Consider the following 24,684-nt stretch of genomic DNA (forward strand, 5'->3'; position numbering starts at 1 on the left):
GGCACTGGGGATTTGTCTCACTAAAGGAAAAAGAAACAGATGAGAATGGAATGCTTTTATTGATATTCTGTCCCCCCCCCCCTTCCCTCCCTTAATGATACTCCGACGCATTCAAAGCAAACACAGCAACCCACTTCATAGAAAAACTAGTTGAACTTTGACTTCCAAATGAGCATGTACTAAAAATAGGTTGACAGAATTGTGCTTCCTTACTACTTCCCGCATTGCAGGCTTTGAAAAAAGTGACTTATTTCACGTTCCATACGGTTGTTGTAAAAGGTATATTTTCCAATAATAGCACTGCGGGGGGAGACCCATGTGTGAGTGTGTTGCTTCAGTAATTGGACGTTTTTCTGATTCCGTAACTTGCTGCTCAGTCAAGCTAGCAGAAGTAAAACCAGAGTCACCATTAGTACCACAAAAAAATACATGATTATACAATTATACATGGATATTTGCTAGCCACAGCGCTACAAAGCTACATGGCTAAAGCTGTTTCTTTTATACCGACACCAGGCCACAATGATATCAAGGCCGTGTCATGAATATTGTGACACCCAGACTAATTAGTTGTCCCGTGTTTGGTAGTGAGCTCCATTCAAACGCAGCAAAATGAGCTTAGTCCCAAATACATTGAGAGCATCTTGGAGTTTGTTCAAAGCCTCTAGGAACAAACAGTGTGAAGACGACGTGGGGGCTCAAGCTGAGACAACAAGAGCCCACCATCAGGCCTCTCATGACACCGCCACTCCAGCTTCAGTGTTCATGCGCTAGCACCAGTCATTGTGACAAGACTACACCATATTTCTGAGGCCCTCTTCATCTCCTAAGCTTCTTTTGTGGCCGTCAGCCAATGGCTGCTCACCCCGCAAGATCAAAGATGGCGCCCCATTTAGCTGCTAGCTTTCTTGTAGGACGACGGTCTCATCTCAAGGACGGGAGCCAACACGGAACAAAAGGGAGGTTGGATGTTGACCTGCACTACCGCGGTGTTGACATACTGAGCTCAAGCAATAAACAAATGATGCGAGTTAATTAGTCAGCCATGCCAGTGGAACCTTGTTAGGTCAAGCCATTGGGAATTTAACTTGCCTTTAAAGTTCCCCAAAACCTTGGCCTTTGTCTACTGAATATAAATTCATCCTTAAGGAATAAAACAATACCATGCACCTTCACTTGTTAGTTGATCTTAAAGAAGAATAAAGGCGCGGGAATCTCCATCTTGACTTTGATGTGTCGACAGAGTGGATTTCATTGACACCTAGACTCCAAGTAGATTTACAGCAGGAGTTTAAACTGCGCCTCGAGGCTGCGTTGACGCTCGCTCGCCGAGATAATCAGTGAGACCACAACTGAACTGAACCATCCCCAGTCCCGACTCCGAGCACCGCCACTGAGATGACATTCAGTGATACTCGGAACAAACTTCCCCTCGGCGCTGCCCTTTCTTGAGGACTGACCGTCCTAATAGTGGAAGACAGTGCTGGGCCGCGGGAGTAATGATTTTAGCTTTAAACTGAATTAACTATTGATTCAGCAGCAGCCCACTGTGTGGACGTGCTGTTCTGTAGTCTTGCTTTTCCAAACGTAGCCCTCCGCATATATGACGGGATACATCCATATATGTCAGCTCAGCACCGTATTTGCTAGCCTGCTGGGCGTGAACGGGCCCTGTGAGGGCTACAGTAGCAGCTGCCCACTGTTTATGCTGAATGAGTTTATAGATGAGCACAGATTTTGGAGATCTGGTTGTGTATCCCGCCAGGATTATTATTTTTTTTTTTCATGTAAAAGGCTTGCTGTTTTATTTGGAAGAATTTCTGAAATCCGCAGTTCCATCAAGCGGGTTGTATCAGTTAAATCCGGCAGTTTGTTGGCGGAATTGAGATCGCTACATTGGCTATGTAAATAATGTGATATCACATTAGCATCTTCTAAATAATAGTTCTCCCTCCTTTCTCTTATTAGGTTATGAGTGAAGCCCATTTATTGGTGGTTGGCTATTAACAAATTCACTTCATCATTAATAGATTATTTTGTATGTTTGGGACTTTGAGAATTTACTGCTTTCTATTTAACTTGAAATTAGTTTGCAAATCATGAAGCTGTTTAATTGTCTCTTTTGTAATGTGTCCACTCGTTGCATGAAATGTGAAAAATATTTTTGGAGTGCTCCACCCTTAGTTTTAAACTTTTTAAAAAGTGAGCACAATAAATTTGAAAAAGGGAAGTATAAACGTGCACAACAGTAATATAAGTACATATATACTCGTTAAAATAAATAAATAAATAAATAAATAAATAAATAAATAAATAAATGTAGCGTTTCAGAGTTTTACTAAATGCGAGTCAGTGACATTGTTGGCCGAGCTCTAAAGGAAATTGAAAGAAATAACGGAGCGTGTGTGTTGAAAGTGCCATCTCTGTACTGCAGAACATATTAGCATAAGTGTCATGTTCCGGAGGTTTTGGCTGGACTATAAAATGGCTTGTCAGCAGTTTATGTAATGATGGAAATAAGGGGGTTGAATTAGTTTAGTCCTTTTCGATTTGCTAAACTGTTATGATTGTTTGATTGTACCCTTTGAAAAACTGCTAAAGCGAATGAAAAAGTGGTAAGAAGCCCTGTCATGTGTTCACAGACCTCCATTGTCGACAAGGCAAATTTGATATTCAGATGATACCAACACATGCAGACATTGATGGTCCTCAGCTACGGAGCTTAACGTTCCACGCTCATGTTTGCTGATGTGTGGTTACTCCATCAGATTGAGGGTGAGGTGGGGGTCATATGGATGCAATATTGTGTTCACCCTAAAGGTTGAAATAATTTTGTGCGGGATAATAGCTGCAAAATGCCTTATTTCCCAGCGGACGTTGGTTCTTTCACACAAATATTCCTGCTCTGGGATTTAAAGAATAGGTGCGAAAACATCTCTCAATTGAGACAGACAAAAGAAAATATACTTGTTTTAATAGACAGTGGTGTCCATTCAAATTGAGCTCAGCATCTGTGTGAAGCCCTTAATATCTCCTCTCTTATTGAAGAAGAGGAATATAAACACTGTGTGGCTTTCTCTTTATGCCGCTACATTTCATCAACCGCATGTGCCATAAGCCACCGTTTTTCCATTAAAACTGTAATGCATTTTTATTGAATGCACAAATCGTTGTTGCCTCTTGACATTTCAGCTGAATGCGTTTTAGGAGTGGCGATGTAAAATAAATTGACTTTCCTCTGCGTTTCACTCACAGGAACTACAAAGAACAAGGTAGTTGTTGAACAAGAAATAGAAGAAGCTAGGCTAACTCGAATCTTATCTGGCAACTATGTTTTTGGAAAAATCTTCTTCTTGTCATTTTTTATTGTGGAAAACGACCCATACAAGTTATTCAAGCTCACAACACTACCAGTTGGCCCTCTGTTTGGGTCTGACAACTGCACAAGCCTCAGGTTGTTTCCTGTTTGGCTATCATTCTGTTTTCTGTCACAATTGCAGTCAGTTACTCGGCCCATACACACATAGACACACACAAACACACACAGAGACAGACAGACAGACAGACAGACAGACACACACACACACACACACACACACACACACACACACACACACACACACACACACCCACACACACACACACATATATATATATATATATATATATATATATATATATATATATATATATATATATATATATATATATATATATATATATACAGTAATTGCCACTGGAAAAGTTGAGCAGAAAACAGCACTTCAGCTTCATAATGCTTTCCATTCTACATACATAGAGACGCACATTCATCCGTCCCATCATTTTTAATTACAGAGCCTACATTGTTTGCGCTGACCCATTTTACCGTCAGCTGCGTAGCCCCTCCAATCACACTTAATTTCATCTGGCATTGGACTCCAAGAACACTAAGGACCTCCTCCTCTTTGGAAAAAAAATGAATCGAGAATGACACGCCCGATATCCACCGAGGCCTTTGGGCCCCCTCTGCTCGGAGACACGAAACAGCTTTTAGCGGCAAAGATTGATACAGGTGGCAGGGGATGTTTTCTCAAGATGTTCATTGAGGAGATTAGTAAACACACTTAAAGAGCCCCTTTAAAAAACAATAAAAACGCAGAGCTCCACAGGGATGTCACACAGCTAATTATCACTTTGACGATCCCGATCAATGTCCGCGCTTTCGCTGCGCGACATAACCGTACTCGTCTGTTGACGTTTGTGTTTATGACACGTGGCTTACTGATGTATAAACTCTTGCGTGCTCATGAAGTTGTCATCCTCATTAGCCACTCATGTGTGATGTCTGGGATGTCACCTCAGAATGTGCATGGAATTGCCATCTACAGTTTTCGGAGGAGAATCATTTTGCGCTGCACAGACTGTTTGAAAGGATCTTATGATCTCAGAACATGGAAAATTGTAAGGACAAATTGGTCCCTCCATTCCTTGTCAATGTTGCATAAATATACTCCTCAAATGTGTATTGTTGACATCTCTGAGACTCCACGGAAGTAACAGAGCAACACTTTCCATCTTTTGGGTTAATTACCAGCTTGCTAAGCGAGGTCGCATCTTACGTGCGACACTCCTGGTTGAACACAGGTTCAGCAGGACATCTTTAGGTGTGATGGCACCAGAGGCTGCGAAGCACCTGCTCCGACAACCTCTTCTCGTTGATGCGGAACACTGTTAACATGGCTCCCCCACGCCACCCTCCACTCACTCTCTCTCTCTCCCTCCAGGGCGCAGACTAATTAATGGATACCATTCCTAGTTGATTAGCCCAAGTCCTTTTGGTAATTACATTCGCATACTAACCACTCGGAATAAAAGGAGATGGTGGAGGAAAAAAAACGGACACAAAAGGCTGGGAAATATATGAATGCACTTCATGCGTTGGCTCTGATCTTAATTTGTTTCACTATTGTTTGGCCCTGGCAGAGATAAGATGTTTTATTTCTTCTTCTTCTCATCAACTGGAGTTCCTGGTGACTTTTTTCACACACACACACACACACACACACACACACACACACACACACACACACACACACACACACACACACACACACACACACACAAAAAGAATGATAGAATGTAAGAAGTTTAACGAAGACCCCGCGATTCTTATACCATCCCCCAAGCCAAACCGGGTCTTGCGTGGGTCCAGCCCACTCCACACACAGCTTCATTGTGCTGCCTGACCCAGCTGCTAGCCCATAATTCTTCATTCTACGTCCTATTGTTCCGACCTTTCACCACGCTTGTGTCCCTAAAGAAAGGAAGTGGCTGCCACTTTTCCAGCAGGAGATGCACGGGTCAGGAAGGGGGTTTCAGAGGTTGTGAAAACATTTCTTTGCAAAGTGTCCATTTTAGTAGCTGAAACTAGCATGTGGCGTTTACAGCCTCCATGCCTTTCATACCGGAAGTCCCAAACTATAGTTGTCCATTACAAATAATGAGACCTATACCAACTAATATTAGGTCTGTTTATTGGTTAGCGATAAAAACTATTCAGACTTTTTTGGGTGTTAAAGGGAGTGGGGTACGCCAACTATTGAAGGGAGTGCGTGGCTTGTGGGAGACTGCCAAAACTCACATTAACTCGCTCTGATTACCCCGTGTCACCCCCCCCCCCCCCCAACCTCGTGTGGTATCACTACTCGCCCACAGGTTGTGTGAAGTTAATAAGCCGCTAGTGCATCTTGATACTTGTCTTTGTCATGCAAACACACTTAATTGTCATCCCCAAAGCCGCTGAATAGACAGAGAAGCGTCTCATTACTTTCCACTTTGAATCAACTTGGGCCTCTCCGAGCGACACGCTCATTGGGGGCCAAAGTAGCGGCGCAGCCTCGTGCAAGCGGTAAAAATAACTTAAAAAAAACAACGTTTTAAGGCTGCTGTGTAAACGTTGGCCAGTGAATGATAAGCAGAGCAGCAAGTTGATGGTGTTTTTGTTGTTTCTTTTTCCCCTTTCAGTTCCAGAACAACAACAACTACATGAACATGTCAGAAGCGAACGGCGCCCTGCTGACTGCTAGTGATGTGAGTATACATGACTTTAAGCAACAATGCTAATAAATTGTTGGACCATTTCATTTTGAGGAGATAGTATAGTGTACTAGGGCCCATTTTAAGAACAAGAGCAATGAGAAGAGTTGTGGAGACTGTATGGGATTCAAGTTGATGAGCCACACTATGAAATTACAGGAAACAGAAATGGAGGCAAGAATCAGGAAACAAGTATTTGTGAGCTTAATTGTGGTTTCTTGTCTCCGAAGACTACCACAGAATGATTATTTGCCTTGTTAGAGCTAGCAAAACCTCATGACAGGGTACCCAAAGAGCTCCTGTGGTACTGGATGAGGAGGTCTGGGGCAGCAGGAAAGTGTTTTAGAATAGTACAGGACATGTATGAGTGCAGGAGAACAGCAGTTAAGTGTGATAGGTGGAGGTGGGACGGCATCAGGGATTAGTTCTGAGCCCCTTCCTTTTTGCATTAGGGATACAATCTGACAGTTGTTTCAAATTCAGTCCAATTCATTGATATTCAATAATAAAGTTTTCTCAGAGCAACAAGGACAAAATAAAGTTCGATATTTAGTCATCTTCAGATTTTTCCCCTTTTTTTCCTTGGGCCTATTGTGGTAGTCTTTAAAAAATGCACTATGAGCAAAAGAAAAAGCATAACCGACCTTTGGAGTTCATCCTCCAGATGCTCAATGAGCCAAACTCTCAAGAGATTTGATAATGGCACTTCAATCTCGCTTTTTCTCTGTAACTTTCAAGGCAGATTTGTCCTGATCATATTTTGACTTTATTTGGAAATTAATTTCCTTTTGGTTGCATGCTAAAGTGTCTACAAAACTGAAGAAACAAAAAGTGTTGTTTAAACAAGAAGGGGGAACATAGCTTCCCTTCCTTGGTAATCCTTCAGCATAATTTCCATTCAGTTCATTCTTTTCATTGGCCCCATTCCATGAATAATAGAGCTCTTTTTCATTTCTTTGTGTCACATAATTCACCACTTCTAAGCATCAATTCCAATAAGCCCAATACACCATGAAGCCCTCTCTACTTTTCATATGGATGAATTCCTCTTACTCCATTCTGCTCTGTTATTTTTATGACCTGAAACGTTTCAGCCCAGAGAGAGACCCAGAGACAACACAGGTTGCTTAGTGCTGACATCTTGCGTTGTCTGCCTGCTGACGTCCAAGAAGGGGACGTTGATGCGATGTGACTACACTCGGTTAGAGATGCTCTGATATACTGGAAATAATGACAATGCTTGCTTTGCTTCTCAAAGACAAAGTTAAAAGAAGTTCTGCCGTTCTCCCTGCTGATAGAAACAAAAATTTGGCTTCTAGCTATTTTTCCCATATTTACGCTCTATAGATTGTATGAATTGAAAAGGCATATAATCGAAAAAAATTACAGATTTTATCTGTACCATAAGAGGAGAGTTACTAGACATGATCGCATAATCATCCACTTCGGGAAAAGGAGGTGGGAAGGGGGGAGTTTGGTAAATCGTAGATACTCCTTGAGTTATAGAACGAAAGAAAAACCAGCCAAACTCATTTGCACTTTATCAAAAGGAAAGACTGTTTCCAGTGTTTGGGCACAGATGGTACTGCTTCTCGCTAAGGAGGACACAGAGAAAGAGATAGAGGATAAGAAGCATGAAGGCTTCATTGTCGGGATTCTTCAAGCCACTCATCAATTCAATGTACATGTCAAAGTAGGAATTAATTTGAGATACAGTATTTCCTCAAATATTGGACAAGGGTATTTATTTACACTAATTTGCTACCTAGGTGTTACAAATTAAGTCAATTGGAAGTGGAGGTTTTTTTTTTTTGTATTTTGTTCACAGCTTTGAAGTTTTAAAAAGAAGGGAGCGAAGGCACAATAACCCCCCCCCCCCCCAAAATTGCCGCAATTAAGCAACAAAGATAAAAAGAAATTTAGTGTGTAATCAGCACGTGTGCTTCTCCTCCACTAAATTTTTGAGAATGAGTGGAAGATGTTCAATTTATAATAAAAGTGTCTTTTCATACGGCGCAACCCAATCAATTCCAGCTCTGAGACATTAAGGACTGCTGTTTTGGTTAGCAACATCGATCAAACAGGTTAATTCTTTCAGGTCTGTGTGTGAATGATAAGGCTTTGTTTTTCCTGATGGAACATGGGAGGTGATTATTGGAAGTACAAGCAATAATGTTTTCCATCCCAGCGGGATTGCTTACTTGTGTAGGATTTATTTGGCGTGCCGTTTTGATGGCCGGTGTATCATTTACCTGATGCACTTAGAGGATGAGATAAGATGACCTGGTTGTGCCTGCTAAAGCATACATCCTTACCGGCAAAAACGTTGACTGCTTCCCTCGCAGTAAAAGATACAGTCCAGTAAGATTGTCTTCCACGTTGATGTATCACTTTACTTAGTCAATCACATTAGAGACATATAATGAACTATAAATATGTAGAAATGGACTACAAATTTGAAATAATGTTGATTAGGGCTTACAGTGGCTGATGTTGTCATTTGAGCAGTTGCACTCTGGCTGTCTGCTGATTTGAAACTGGATCCTTAATCCTGCCTGCCATTGATTCGCAGGCCGGCTACATTCAGTAATTACATGCTGCTGCCTTCAACATGTCTTGGTTATTGCATCTGTGAATCACATTAGTACATTTATTGAAGGGCTGGGAGTACTGCCTGAAAAGCTTTTTGTTCTCTCTCCCTGAAAGAGCAGCCTGATGGCACTCGGATAAAAATAAAAAAAAAATCCCAACAACAAAGCCATGCAGGAGAAAATCCACTGATAACAATTCAACCTTGTTCGTTTTTATGTTTGTTTCTGTAAACAGTGTTGTAATCGTTTCGCTTTTGTGCATTATATATGGACCAATCAAAGGGTAGGGTCAGTGAGGTGTCAAGGAAATCGTACGCAAATTCTAAAGCTGATGTCAAAACAGGGAATAAATCATTCAACAAACAGCAGCGTGAGAGAAGATATCAACAATTTTAGGACATTGAACAAGTCAATCCTCAGACTTAAACCCTAGAGAGGATGCAGTTTACCTACTAAAAAGGAAACCAAATGGATTAACACCCAATACAAACAAGCAAATGATTTACAACTAAATGTACTTGTTTATTTAAATCCAGATGTAAATACCTTTTTTTTTTTTATTTATTTTTATTTTATTTATTTTATTTTATTGGATGCTGGTCTTGTTTTTATGAACTATATTTCAAGATAATTTCATCACGTCCACGAGTGCTAATGCTAGGCTAATCACACACATTGTAATGGCAGCCAACATTGCCCACTCAGTAACACGAACGTGTACTTCCATCCCGTGCCAGCAGTTCTTTTGGCAGTTTCTCAACCGTTTGAATGCATTCACAAATAGGCAATGAAAAGAAATTCGACTGTGCATTTCTTAATCTTCGATCACAGCCGTCCTTTAAGATGCTCCTGTTGTGGAATTAGCTTGGCTTTATTGCAAATGACTCGTGGCTGTGTTAGCAACACCGTGACACCTTGCTACGGCCAGCAGGATCTGACACCTCTACCCTCCCCAGAGAGGGTCTTTCCTCATGGACAGGAGACATATTTCAACCCTCTGTGTTCCAAATGAGATCTGACCGCACCGAAGGCCTCCGGTGCATATGTTAATTTGTATCATCATTAACATACAGAGGAGATGGGCCCGGCAGTAATACTGCTGCCTGTTTCCATCACTGCATGTCATCAACTTCCTTGTCGTTCATTAAAAATTAAACAACTGATGAAGACAATTCTGATCCCCCTTCAAAAATGCCTCTACATGGCCAACCTTCTATTTTGTTGGGCTCTAATATCCTGTTCTGCAAAGCAACCCTATTGGGCCGCAAATATAAACCTAGCTATTGATTGGACGTCTTTTGTAACCTCGAGACACTAAACTAAAGAAAAACCCTTGTAGAAGGTCCTCTCAGATCAGACCACAAGGTCTCCACACCAGCATACAGCTTGACCCGGCTCGCTCGAAGAAGTCAGAAAAGATGAATGGACGCGGCAAAGATGGAGTATCTGGAGCTTTGCCCCTGCTTGACTTGTGGCAGTTTAGTGTATTAACTTTTAGACACATTTAGATTTTTTTATTGACATGCTGGCATCGCTGGGACTTGAGTGGACTGAAGCTTATAATAGCGGAGAGCTTGTTGCGAACAGTTCTCAATGGTTCTTGTAATCTATTCAGTACTCAGGCAACCAGAGGCTGGTTTTTTGACAAATTGGACTTTAGCTCCCTGTGAACTGAAGGTGAACTGGTTCTGTTTTCTGAATGAAAATAATATTTATGGTTTCTGCCCTGGATGGTTATTGGTTATTAGTACGGCTTAAATGCCCTCAGTAGCTAATGGATGTCAAGTCATGATGGTAATGTTGGAATCATCAGTGTATGAATGAAAATGTATTAGATTAAAAAAAAAAATCCCATTCATAAACATTTATTATTTGGATGAATCCGAACTCCCGAGCTTAACTTCTGCATCCAGCTAACTAGTTTGGAATGAGTCATTAGGTTCCAGCCAGGAACTGCAGTACAATTGTCCAAGCTCATGATTAATCAACAATTGGTTATACATGATCAAATTGTTATTGACTAATTTAGAAGTGTGTAAATAGGTTCTCAAAGAACTTACCAGGTTCCTTCAGAATGGTACAAAAGTTTGTGTTTCTGTAGAATTGACTCCTCAGGAATATGAATAAAAAATGGGACTATCAAAATTTGATGCTGGTGTACTGACACAGTTTTATATGTCATATAAATATTCTGTCCCACCTTTGTGACCATAGAATTGGTACCTTCTCACTTGCAAGGTTGTCATGGTGTTGTATGGTGTGAGCACGTCACCTTGAATCTTTAAAAATTAAACTGTGTTTGAAAAGAGACCTCCGTGGTTAACGTACAGGCCGTATTTTGGCTTTCAAGCCAATTATTGAAGCCAATTATCGTCATGTCAAGGATGCTTTTAAGTAGACTAGTCCTGTAAAAGTGATCCCAGTTGGTTTTGGATATGTTCCATTATTTTGCAGATATAATAATATAATAAGATGATTTTTAAGCTTTTCAAGCAATCCTGGTTTTGCGAAATTACCTATCATTACCTTTGACACCATCCTTTGGTTTTGCTTTGGTCATTGTGAGCTTATGAATATCCCCCATTTCCGCAGAGTGGCTTAACGCAACATTACACATAAAAACAAGACCTAAGTGTGTGAACATTCCCATCTCCAAGAAGGCGAGTAAGCAAATTAAGCGTGTCGGAAAGCTTTAATTCCAAAGGCAGAAGGATTAGGCTGTTTGATGAGCAGATTTAAGGGTGCAGGCAAGGGGAACAAAAAAGAAATACTCCTGGCCAAGTGTAATCATCTCGAAAATGTTTTTTAAAGCCATCTCGTCGGTGACATGTATTTTCCCTGCACTTCACCCCAATGTTTTGCATCCTTAAGATTAACTGCTTTAAGATTAACTGCCTTTATCACACATCATCTCACTCGTACGTGATTGTCGTTTGATTTTATTTTTTAATGCCTTCTGGACATAAAAAGCTTAAGCAAACATTATATTTTACTGCACTTAGAAGACTTAGTTGCATATTACCTCACTCCAAAAACTCAACGTCAGTCAGATCAACCAATGCTTAATCTCCTCCCTTTCCTTGCAGACCTTTCACACACCCAGTCTAGGAGACGAGGAGTTTGAGATTCCTCCTATCACACCTCCGCCGGAAATGGAGTCCGGCCTCGGCCTGTCTGATGGCGAATCGCCTTTCCCCACCATGCCGGAGCCTCCGGTCCAGCACAGGGGCTCACTCATCCCTCAGTTCCCCCCTCAGAGCTTGGATCTGCCTTCCATCACAATCTCACGCAACATGATGGACCAGGAAGGACTGACGATCAGCAATGGCCAACCGGTGGTGAGTTTGACTGCCCTTCTACTTCTATGGATCGACAAAAACGGGACAGTGATCATGTTGCATCAAATAAAGTCTTCATCAAGATGTTGGACCGTTCCAACAAAATGGCCGCCATAGCAACATGCTAATCCCTTTTCAAACCATTGTTCTGTAAGGTGTAGAAGGCAAAACTCACATTGTTCGAGGTGAGCTAAAATGGTGTTGTCTCATCCCTGACATGAAATGGTCAATTGCGGGGTAGCTGGCAGGCCTGTGAGATTGTTGTCTGAGTTTGGAAAAAGGTGTTCTTAAATGCCATGGTGGGTAGAAGCACTGAGGAGGAAAAATGGAAATGTCAACTGGATGACTGCTTGTCTTTTAGGAAGAAAACGACAGATTTATTTAGCGAAAGGACAAAAGCATGATTGGCCCAGATAATGACGATATTGAGGTGCCATTCCTCTGAGTAAACACAAAGCCACACTTTTCCTTGTTTTTATCACAGATAAACCTCTGAGGTGTCTTCACAAGAAATGTAAATAGTATTATTTTGTTGCATCAAACATCTATTGAACATATATGTGACAATAAGATTCATAATTGATTCTTCAGTTATTGTCATATGTTTTGTTGTTGCCATCACTGATACATTTTGGTGATGATATCACAAAAAAGCCAAACTACAGTATTTTTTCAGACCTCCAGGTACACATGATAAGAATCTCAAGGAACAGGTCTATTTTGGAACTTTCTTAACCGGGTTATAAGGTGCAGTGTTGTTTTGTGATCAAATTAAAGGATTTAAAGTGTTCCTTATTGTTCGAAAAATACGGGATGCAAATTCTGAAGTCCTCAACCATTTGACGGTTTGAAGTATTGTTTAACTTTTGAGTCATATTTTTTTCTGGTTCCACTGCATTTATTTACATTCCATAAGGGGAGAAGGGCTATAAACTCTTAACAGCTCCGTTTTCCTGCCTCCGTGCTCCAGGGCCCACAAGATAATTGCCGCTTTTTTAAAACATCCCGTACAGTAAGTGAGGGCCCCAAAAGGCTTGTGCCTAAAGAATTTTCATTTCACGGTCAGTTAAGCTCGGTACATCTGGAGGAACCTTGACACAATTACATTCCGGACCGTTCTCACGACTTGCTAGAGGATTAGATTTTGATTCCCTGGCATTTATTCCTCCTTTAAGACCATTTGCATGGCTCATGTGTCTGATTGGACTCTTATTTCAAAGCTGAGAAAGTAGGTTGCCGCTCGTTATCGGCCATCGCACATTCTGCCACGGGGAAAAAAAAAAAGGAGATGGTCCCTCATTTTCTCCTGAAATGGAATTGATTCCCCAAAAGCTTTGGCACAATGAATATCGTCACTCCTTTCACCTGATTCTTTCTTTTTTTGTTATCTCCAAGAGAAAACTTTTGAAACAAGATAAGTGCCGGTCTCAGTTTGTAGACAGTGATTTACGAGAGCCCGAGAAGGGTGTTTTGTCATTGTTGTCAGCACGCTGATAAAGGAATGACATGCTTATGTACGTGATTACAAGCTCTCTTCTTTGTTATGGCTGCAGGGGCCAACAAATAAAGAGCACAATATTACAATTACATTTTTCATTTGACTTGTTTGCTTTCTGCTCACTTTGCTCCCATAATTGCACAAAGTGGCAGTAACAGAAGATATGCCGTTTATTTACCCGAAGCCAGTTTTTAGTGTCAGTGTGAAAACAGCTTTTAATTCTTATTCCGGAGGTTGACAGTTGTCGAGTCAACTCTGTCTCTGTACGTGTTTATATAGAACACTGGCACATAAAAAAATACAACTGGGAAAAAAAATAAATATATATATATATATATATATATATATATATATATATATATATATATATATATATATATATATATATATATATATATATATATATATATATATATTGTTTTTTTTTTTTTTACTGGAACTGTTAAAGACGCTTCTGATACTACCAATTGTGTAAGGCTACATCAGGTATGATCAATCTGTACATAAGGCAAGGTCTTCTAGTTCATATCGGTGCAGGTTCTACAGAAAGGTAGATCTGAAAAAGTTGGAGATACAATATTCATTTTTACACTCATTTTAAAAAAAGACTTATCTGTTTCATAAAAAATAAAGTGAAAGCCAGGCTGTGAATACAGCAGGCCTGATTTGCAAGAATTTCTATTGCATTGCCAAGTGCTCCTCTAATTCCCCAGTCCTGACTGCTCATGCAGCACGTAGATCTTGCAAATTGTTCACCTTGTTAGGGGCAATGCAACGCCTGAATGCCAAGTCATTATTTATTTAATCCGCTCTCTTAACAAGCTCCAAACTCTCGAATTTTTTGTTTCCCAGTGTGTTACCATCCCCTCGTTTGTGCTCAGACCCAATCGTACCGGAGGGTACAGCTTGCCAGCATAGCTTTATTCACAATTTCTTCTCCCACCTCTCTTCTACTGCACAACGAGGGTCCTGGGCTTCTATTTCCAAAGAACACCTGGTGCTTTCGCCGTGTCTTGACATGTGCAAGGACACAGAGAAAATTGCCTCAGTCTGTCCTCATATGATTGGATTAAAAACCTACAGTAGATGTCTTGTAATGCAATCTCTGTTTACCAATGTCATGTCATTCCACCCGTCCGTGTTCTATTATCCTGTTCAGGGTCACAGGACAGCTGGAATTTAGTGTCAGAAGCAGGGGGAAATATCCTACCCTGATCACCTGTCAAGAGTGTTAGGCAGTGAAGTGGCCTTGTAATGTTAGCATAGATGCTAACATAGCATGACAAGTGCCCAATATTACAGCCTGGGTAATGTGTCGATTTGTGTATTTAGAGCTAATTTTATATATTTGAAATTGCCCCAATTTTTTTTTACTTGGATAACATACTGAGAAAGTTAATGATTTTTTTTAATTTGTTGGTTTGGTAACAAAAAGCTAAATAGTGTTAAATGGGACATTCAGAATGTGGACGGGCTGCCATTTGCCCGTCTTTTTTTATTCACACAATAATAATTCATTATGTTTGATTGTTATATTATGTTTTTAAATAAATGCAGTCTGCCCTCAGAGGACTGAAATAGCCCCACCTCTGGATTGTAGCCTTTACCAGTACTCACAATTGTATTTTTCTCATTTATCTTAAGCACAGTTGCTGAAAATGGAAGAGGGGAAGGGCCGTGTGTGCTTGCACTCGCATGTGTTTCTGTGTATATATGTGTGTGTGTGTTTTGAAAATAAAAATGATGTCGCCATTTAGAAGCCCAGTAAAGGAATATGTGCAGAGTGCTGATAAACTATCTTTAATAGGACTGACCTTTCATGCTGGCAAAAGTTACTGGGGGATTCATCCACCCATAATTACCATATAGATGATTTTTAGCCCTCTGCTGCCACAGAACATTTCCAAGAGCTCTGCTCATTGATTGAATGGAAATTGAACTTGTTAACATTCTTTTCAGTGCTCTTACAGCTTAGCACATGCGGGCACTGTTCATAAACTCTTCATCAATTCAGATTTTCTTTTTTTTTTTTGCGTGATATCTTTGTTGAAATTGTATCGCACGAGTGTCATCCAAGCCCAGAAAGATGACATTCATTTTATTGCTGTCATTCTGCAATAGAAATGCAGTAAATGAGTCGTTTTCCTCTTCCTTTCTCAGAGGTTATGTGAGGGATATTGCAAAGTGGATTAACATGTATTGATTAGAGACATAGTAGCTTGTTTAGCTGCTGAGAGCCGGAGATAAGGACTTATTTGCCGATTCACAACAACTATCAAAACATCTCGTCAGGAGTGCTGACAATATCGTAATCAAAATGCAAACGAGAGACGGCAAGGCCGTGAATTATTTGTGTGCGACTGTGAGCCAAGATGATTCGTTAGCCTTTATCGTCACATGCTGATTCCAATCCGACACTGCATTCACTGTTGAAAAACTGATGCCATCGTGAACTTTTTTTCATTATATGCCTCAAAAGTTAAAAAAAATAAATAAATTGGAGGTTAGCAAAAAAAAAAATCTGGACATTTTTTGCCTTAAAATAATACAGACAAGTACAGTAAAATTAAGTGTTATATCAAAACATAAATACAATCTTCCCATGTTAAAAAAACAAGGTCGCCCTTGAGCACAAAGGTTTGCCATCTCCAGTTTAAGGTTGTTTCACTTCCAAAGTTTCACTAACATTTAACAGAAAAACAATCTTAATGCTTAAGAAGCATTTTGAGGTAATCAGCATATTCCAAACAAACGGCGCAACGGCTCATTGGCCGGTCTGCATCGTTGCCATACAGATGGCCGCGACTAATGAGCTCAGCATGCGTCTTTTTATGGCGCAAACGGCAACCCGTCATGTTTTCAGTAATGACAAAAGCACTTGGAAGTGAGGTGGCTATGCAAATATGCTCACAAGCTTGTCTATGTTTTTTATTATTTGGGAGAAAACAAAAGATTTTCTCGTAGCATCTTCCTGCCACGAGTAAACAGAAACCTTCCATCGCTCCCCACAAATTGTATTCATGATAAGAGAGAAGTGTCAACAATATGTTGTATCCTTAAAAGCTGTTACAATATTTCAGCAAGATGGGCGGGTTCAATAGAGCTTCATGCGTTGGTTTATGATGTGTTGATTTAGGTGGAGATTGAGATTGTGTCGCTGAATACCAGATGGACTCAGCCAGAAGGAACAAATCACCTTCTTGTGTTGTGCTCACATCTCCTCCTCTGTTCCATGTCAGCTCCCTGATCTGGCAGCCCTTAGGGATGGTTGCTGGTTTCAACCGAGTTGCAATCAATGCTAACCTGTGTAAACATGCACCTTGCATAAGGCACTTCTAAGAATATGCGGTTTCTTCCCAAAGACTCTTTTAAGGCTCGGTTGTTCGGTCTCAAAGACTCTTTGAAGAGTCTGTTGTTACAAGACCCAGTTGTACCGTTTTAAAGCATCAAAACATCTTTCAAGAGCCTGTTGTTACTTCAAAGACAATATACGACTCAGTTCTGTTAAATGCAAACTCAATGTTCCCTCTTAAGTGCAATTCCAAGAAACAGTTGTTCATTATTAAAGATTTTTTTTTCAAACGCTCAATATTCCTCAAGTATCTACTGAAAATCAATTGTGCCTTCTCAATCCCTTTCAAGAATTTATTGTTCAGTCTTAAAGATCATTCCTAATTCTGCATTAGCGTGATTGCCGTTGAATACATCCACGCGTAGAGAATGGTTAGCAGTCATCATTGATTACACCATATTGTTCCAGGTACAAACGACTTATCATTTTGTACATGTAATGAAGAAGCTGTGCCACCAAAAATACAGTTTGAATACAAAAACATTTTACTTTAAGTCACTCATTTAGTATAACGTGCATTGTGGCACTACCATTTAACAATCCACCATCTATTCCTCTCTTGAACGGAGACACTTGAGCTGCAGGCATGGCGACTTAACATCAAAACAGAGAATCAGTACGGCATTACCGTGTAAACAATGCCTCCTTTTCCTTTGATGTCACTCTAACAGAACGTTGGATCGGCCCATATCCGCCAGTACGCAACGAACCCCGCCATGCTGATGAAGTCCATCGCCAACATAAACGGCCCCAACGGGATGATCTCACGGAATCAGCTGACCACCATCAACCAATCGCATCTCAACGCGCAGCTGAACCTGAACATGGGCGGAGCCAACATCGCCCACACTTCGCCATCGCCGCCGGCCAGCAAGTCTGCCACACCGTCGCCTTCCAGCTCCATCAACGAAGATGACCAGGATGACGGCAATAGGGTGAGGATGTCTGCTAAAAAGCTTGAATCTATGTATACGTATATTTACAAGCCACAACCCTGAACAACATCTATCCTCCATTATTTTAGGTTGTGGGCGAAAAGAGACCGGCACCCGTTGATCCCACAAAAAAGCCCAAGACCCCCAAGAAGAAGAAGAAGAAGGATCCTAACGAACCTCAGAAGCCAGTGTCGGCATATGCCCTGTTCTTCCGAGACACTCAGGCCGCTATCAAGGGTCAGAACCCCAATGCCACCTTTGGCGAAGTGTCCAAGATTGTGGCATCCATGTGGGACGGTCTCGGAGAAGAGCAGAAACAGGTACGTCCAACAGAATATGAAGTTCCTACTGACCCTGCAGTATGCAACTTGCAACATCTTTTGTCGGTCTTCCTTCCATGCCTTCCGTGTTTCAAGAAGAATCTCGTCGTTCATTGATCTCTGTTGTGGTGTTATTTCAGGTGTACAAAAGCAAAACAGAGGCTGCCAAGAAAGAGTACTTGAAGGCCTTGGCAGCATACCGTGCTAGTCTGGTGTCCAAGGTCAGTCATTTCTCTCCTTATCCTAAAAACAATTGCATTGTAAAATCTCAGATGATTGATTGTTTTTTTTTGGGGGGGTCCAGGCTGCGGCAGAATCCGCAGAGGCGCAGACGATCCGGTCTGTGCAGCAGACTTTGGCCTCAACCAGCCTCTCTCCGGGCTTGGTGCTGCCCTCGCCCCTCAATCAGCACCCCTCCATGCCCTCGGCTTCGCAGGCTCTTCAGCAAGCACTACCCCGAGCCATCGCCCCGAAGCCTCTGCAGATGAGAATCGGGGGCAATCAAATCGTCACCTCGGTCACCGTTTCCCACCAGAACATGTCCCCAATGCCGCAAATGCTCGGTCAGATGGGCTCCGGCGGAACCATGGCGCACTCCTCAGTTGTGTCGCAGATGAGCCCGCCCATGCAGCAGCAGCAGCAGCATACCATGCAGCAACAAATGCAGCAGCACCTCCAGCACCACCAGATGCAGCAGCAGCAGATGCACCACCAGCAGATTCAGCAGCAGATGCAGCATCAGCACTTCCAACACCACCTCCAGCAGCAACTCCAACAGCACCACATCCAACAACAACAACACCACCACCAACAACAACAACAGCAGCAGCAGCAGCACTTGCAAATGCAGCATATGCAAATGCAGCAACAAATGCATCAGCAGCAAATTCAACATCTTCAACAACACCAGTCCCAGTGTTCCCCGCCGCATCACTCTCCCGGCACGCCCCATTCTGTTGGCTCGGCATCTCTCGGAAGTCCTCAGCCAGCCCCCCAGCAGCAGAACCCTCCGCCGCCGCCGCAACACCCCTCCCAGGCCCACACGCAGGTCCTTTCCCAGGTCAGCATTTTCTGAACCAAAATTCCTTCAAGGACATTAGAATAAAAGCATCAGTCCAGGTTGCTTTTCAGCGTTGCACTTAACAAGTGTGTCACAATTTAGAATGTTATATCAAGAAGAACTGGTGTCCATTGTTATAGACGGATATGCACTCGCGTGGAAATGTGAGGCCAAAGGGGGAGAGGGCTTGATGGGGTTTCGTCCAAGCTAGGACGCCGTTTACAGACACTCCCTCACTTACGAACAAGTTACATTCCAGAAGACTGATCGTGTCTTGAATGGTACGTATTTCTCATTTTTTACCATATTTGTTTCAAATCAGTTAGTACGGAATCCTAATACAACTTTTAAGAACAAATAGCTTAACTTCAATACCGTCAACTTCATTGTCGGTGTCATCCAATGTTTTTTTCGCGGGTTTCTTCGTGGTGTCAAATCCGCACTTATCAAATGTAAGCGACCGGCTCTCCGTTTAAAGGGTTAAATATCACCTTTGTCCCCGCTGTTCTAACGCAGCTCTCATGGGGATCATTTTTGTTTTGGTAAACCCATCAATTGCTAAAATTTGTAAATCCCGTTGAAACCTATGAGAATATATCAATGTTGGGAAAGGAGACCTTTCTCTGTAAGAAAAAAACAGAACACATGGAAAATTCTGTCTTGTGGAAAAACCATTTCATTTTTCGTGTCCAAAATATATGGGAAGCTTAATGTTCGTAAGTAGGGGGGTGTCCGTACTCGTTTGTGGTGTCTTTCAGTTGTTATTGGGTATGCCATGTGTCTGTCACTGTTTTTATTTAATGCTAAAGCTTTATTTATAAGGGCAGGGGCAACTAATGGACAAACACGAGGGACTGAGGCAAAGTCAGGACTTCGGCTGGACTGGTCCCAGATTTGGGGGACATTTAAAGACCTGAAAGATCATTTTTCTGTCTCCATGTCGTCCGAGTGTAGCTGTTATCTGCTGTATGTGTTTTTATAGTGTCGGGGTTGCTACTGCTTGAACCCACTCCCTCAAATTCCAATCCTCCTTGATTACTTTTCCCATTCGTTGTTTAACAATTAAATTATGTCTTTTATTTTTCTCTAACGAAAAAGGGGATATTTTATAATCCATTTCTCGAGGCGGATGCTTTGGGGAAAAAAAAAGTGATGTATTTTTAATGTGACGAAAGATTAAAAAATAAAAAATAAATAAAACAAATAAAGCAGAGCCAATCTGCTGCTGCACTGCCAAAGCCAACTGAAAAAAAAAATAAAAAAAAATAAAAAGGCATTGGAGGTATTTTTGCCAGCTGTACAGTCGACCCTAAAGTTACAAACCCACAAAAATTAATGTACATTTTTTTCATATCGCTTGTAAAGTTTTAATAAGTGAGGCTTTAATGAAAACATTGTTGAAATGACCTGTGGATTGCTATATCACAAAATGCATTTTCTGCTCTTTTTCTACTTTTTTTATGAGTTACAATAGCAACAATCAGTTTTTCTTTTTACCTTCGCTTTGCCATACAAGTAGACAAGTCATCGACGCATCCAGAGACATTCCATCACATTCTAATATGACAGTAGCCATATTTTTTTTTGTATGAAGTATTATATATTTGTGTGTGTTCAAAATTAAACTATCAATCGCAAATATTTATTTGATGGGATCCCTTTTGTTTCAGGAGTTATTATGCCTTTTATCTTATTGTTAGCTACTGAAATAAACACTTATGAAAGTGAATGGAGACAAACTGTCTGACCCATTTTTGTTTGTGATAAATGGCCAAACTATTAATAAACTAATATTACTACTCTTCTTCCCCCACCTTCAGCACCAACACATTTGGTACCAAATGCCCCGCCTCTTAAATGTACACAAAATTAATATGCGTAATATGTACAGTGCTTTTATTTTGCTTTCATTTTGTGTTGATTTATATTTACAAAATGAATAAGTTAAAATATGTGAAATGGTCTCCCCAAGGTTTATCCCCATGATTAACAGGTTTTTGCTGTATTGTTAAGCAAGGCAGCTTTATTTATATAGTGCAAACTAGAACAATGAAAATTATTTACAATAAAAGACCTTAAGCATTGGGAAAATGATTTACATTTGGCACTGAATTGACTTCTGTTGGCCACATAATCCATTCGCATGCAGCACAACAGCTAAATGCTGCTTCACCAAGTTAGATATGAACTCTGGGCTCCACTAATTGACCCAAATCTGCAGACCTCAGAGCCCTACTAGATTTATATGCCATTAGCATTTCTTTAATGTAATTAGAACTTAAACCATTCAGCAATTTATAGACCACTCCGATGATATGAATGGTCTTGTCAGTTTCTGTCACATTTATGGATGTCATTTGGTGGGTTTTTTTCGAGGCAAGAGCAGCATGGAACTGCTACTTGTCTTCATCATAATAATAATAACAACATAGGCTCCTCCCCCCACCGCTACTTCATACTGCCTTCAGAATAGCTTCATTTCCAACATGTCCCCAAGGCTTGGAGGAAGGAGAGGGGGGGGGGGGGGTATCGGGGGTCTTGGCAAAGAATAATTATCTTATATTCACAATAGGCTGCGCAGAAAGGGCCCTTTTCCCTTTCTTTTTATATCTTCTAAAGGCAACTGAGGGGATTTCAATTTACAAATCAGCGGTGTGAATTGACTCTGATTTCAATACGTTTCTAATTTGTTTTCTTTTGTGTGTGTGTGTGTGTGTGTGTGTGTGTGTGTGTGTGTGTGTGTGTGTGTGTGTGTGTGTGTGTGTGTGTGTGTGTGTGTGTCGTTGGGCTCAAATAAAAAGGCCAATTTCTTTCACCATGATTAGTGAAGAGGCAAGCACACAGACACAAAAAACTCTTATGATGTGATGAAAATTAAAAGAGCCAGGGAGCGTGAGTTGAATGTCAATGCAGGATCGAGAGAGCGAGAAAGAGGATTGAGGAGCCCCGGTGTCCATGGCGACCGAACGCAAGCTTTTAAAAAACACACAATAATGAGCCTCTGGGAAATGGCTGTTATTATTATTCCGAGCGGATTCACAGCCGAGGCCCCATAAATAATGCATGGAAGAGTTCTTCGCTGCTCCTGGAAGCCCTCAGAGCTGAGCCGATCAGTGTGTGGACAAATATCTCACAGCCGCCTGAATCAAAAGGTTATGGCTCCATTTCAAAACACTTCATTTAGCGGAGGAATAGATGCGCTTCCTTCTCAATGCCTGAATCCACATAATTTGACTCAACCAACTAAATATTAAACAAGAAACACAAAGATCATAATCACTGACAATCTTGTGTACTAAATAAAGTATGTGTCGCATTTCCATCAAACAAGTGGTCCCCGGTCCAGTTGACACATTTACGTTTTTATACTCCTTTAAATGCATTTAATACCCCCCTAAAATATATATATATATATATATATAGAGATAGATATAGATATAGATATAGATATATACATAGATAGCTATATATATATCTTGACTCGAGTTCAGCTGTGATTTGCACGGGGTCAACCGGCTTGTCCATAACAAAACAAAAAAGCTGAGTTAGCAATGTTGCAATGAAGTTTCTCGGTGAGCACGCAGGGCGACGGGTGGGCGTAGGCCTGGTGGTCAGATGGTTGGTGTCAGCAGGGCTTTTGTGGCGATGGCATTGTTTATGTGCGGCGGACGGGAAAGCGACAAAAGAGTCAAATAAATGATTAAAATACAAAATCCCTTTGCTTGCACATCTGATTCTGCACTCAGTGTGACTGGGGGGGGGCATAATTAGGTCATCCTGAGATTGTATTACTTACAATGACAGACCCTATTCTGTCAAAAAGCAGCCGGGGGGGTTATTTACTCAATTCTAGTAATTACCAGGCATTTATTGAAGGGATGAGTAGAGTATAGTAGTTGCACAAATCATCTTTATGTGAAATTACACGTTCTTAATCAGTTTTCAACACTTAATCAAAATCATATATTTTAGTTTTACGATATATTCATATGGGATACGGCATTCATTGGAGTGGAGGCAGTTAGAATATGCATCTGTTTTTATTTGCAAGGTATTTATTGGACTAAAGGCTTTTATTTGTTCAAATTTATGTTTGGGCCGATTGATACTAGGGATATGGACTCACCTGTTTTGGAACCATTGAAAATAAATAAATAAATAAATAAATAAATAAATAGAGTAATGTGGGAACGTCGCGGGTGTGGTGATTGATAGTACTCTAATATGCTTCATCCTGTTGTTAATGAGAGCAAACAGCCCCGCTCTCCACAGAGTAGTTCAACATTAACGCACTCAATAAAAGCCAAGATATACGGCTGTGCTGCTCATGTTTCTCTTCCACTTCAAAATATCACTCTGGGAAACCGCAAAAAAACAACACGGTTCTATCAAGCCAAAGCTCGTCGTCTGTGTCCTATTTATTAAAAATTATCCATCAATATCCGTAGCAGTATTTATCTCCATATATATTTGAGAACTTATCGAAATAAAATTTTGCAGATATCTTCCAGTAGATTAAACCTGACGCATCCACTTACAGTAAATTACAAAAAATATGTAAAAAAAAAAAAAAACTCCTGCGAAATTACCAATACCCGGTCCAACTTGCCTCTGTGCAGATTTACATCACTCATCATGCCAGATTTGCGCCAGTCGTGAAAACAGAGGCCGATATGTTCCAGTTTTGGACACCCATTGCACAAACCCAGTCTGGTTGACCGTGTTTGGGAATTTGGCAGATCGCACTATGGCATGTTGGGCGTTCTGGCAGAACAAGGGCCTTTTCCTCTACATCTGAAATTTTGGTGACAGAAAGTAGTCGAGACTTTAAACCAGCTCTGTATCTTCTTGGTGTCGTATCGATTCCAAATGTAGCGTAGAACCGCCATTCCATCCGTACTTTATCATCCCTTCCCATTTAACGCCACCTCACTTGGACTGATAATCATAAAAGCCATTTTGTTGGCCAACATGTTTCTATGGAAACTCAATTGCTTAAGCAAGGCAGCGGTGATAGATTACACAAAAGCTCACCGTGTCACATCCAATTACATCAAGGCCTGGCGAACTTGCCATTACGCCACCACTCGCCGTGATAATCAATACGTATGGACGGTGCCCGCCGAGTTTCTCTCTTTCCTCCATGTCGTGCCACAAGAGGCAGGTGGCGCGGAGACACCATTGAAAAGTTGCCCCTATTCAAAGCAAACTCCTCCAACGCTCCATTCATGCATAGCAAAACACCATCTGCTCCTGTTTTGCCCCCCAGCAATTGCAGCTGACCGAGAAAAAAGAAAGAAGAAGAAGGGGGGGAAGAAATCTATGATAACAGCTGTTGCCAAACAAAAGGTGGGCGGGGGGAGGAAAAGGTTAGAGATGAGCAATAATGACTCATTTACTCTGTATGCTCTGTAAACATTTCGTGTTGCGCTGTAGGAGGGATTCTTAAAGGGGTGAGCAAGTGAGCGAAGGTGATGATTCAATGTAAATAGTTGGAAATTGTTCACTGGAA

At 41.1% G+C, this 24,684-nt stretch overlaps 1 protein-coding gene across 11 annotated transcripts in view; it reads left to right on the forward strand.

Moving 5' to 3' along the window:
- The window catches only part of tox3 (TOX high mobility group box family member 3), a 75,296-nt gene extending 54,217 nt beyond the window's left edge, over positions 1-21,079 (forward strand). For 9 of the 11 annotated variants that reach the window (XM_085908191.1, XM_085908183.1, XM_085908188.1 and 6 more), the window contains 7 exons: positions 6,007-6,072; positions 11,756-12,007; positions 17,529-17,792; positions 17,882-18,112; positions 18,253-18,333; positions 18,417-19,172; positions 19,313-21,079. In XM_085908191.1, the coding sequence (XP_085764317.1) occupies positions 6,028-6,072; positions 11,756-12,007; positions 17,529-17,792; positions 17,882-18,112; positions 18,253-18,333; positions 18,417-19,172; positions 19,313-19,363 (1,680 nt within the window). In that variant the 5' untranslated portion in view covers positions 6,007-6,027 and the 3' untranslated portion in view covers positions 19,364-21,079. Of the gene's footprint in view, positions 1-2,683; positions 2,776-6,006; positions 6,073-11,755; positions 12,008-17,528; positions 17,793-17,881; positions 18,113-18,252; positions 18,334-18,416 lie in introns of those variants that run through there. The other 2 variants (XM_085908190.1, XM_085908181.1) reach the window with 2 other exon arrangements.
- Positions 21,080-24,684: the final 3,605 nt, after the last annotated feature.

This window comes from Syngnathus leptorhynchus, chromosome 3 (assembly GCF_054491065.1).
Source record: "Syngnathus leptorhynchus isolate UIUO chromosome 3, UIUO_Slep, whole genome shotgun sequence".
NCBI lineage: Eukaryota > Metazoa > Chordata > Actinopteri > Syngnathiformes > Syngnathidae > Syngnathus > Syngnathus leptorhynchus.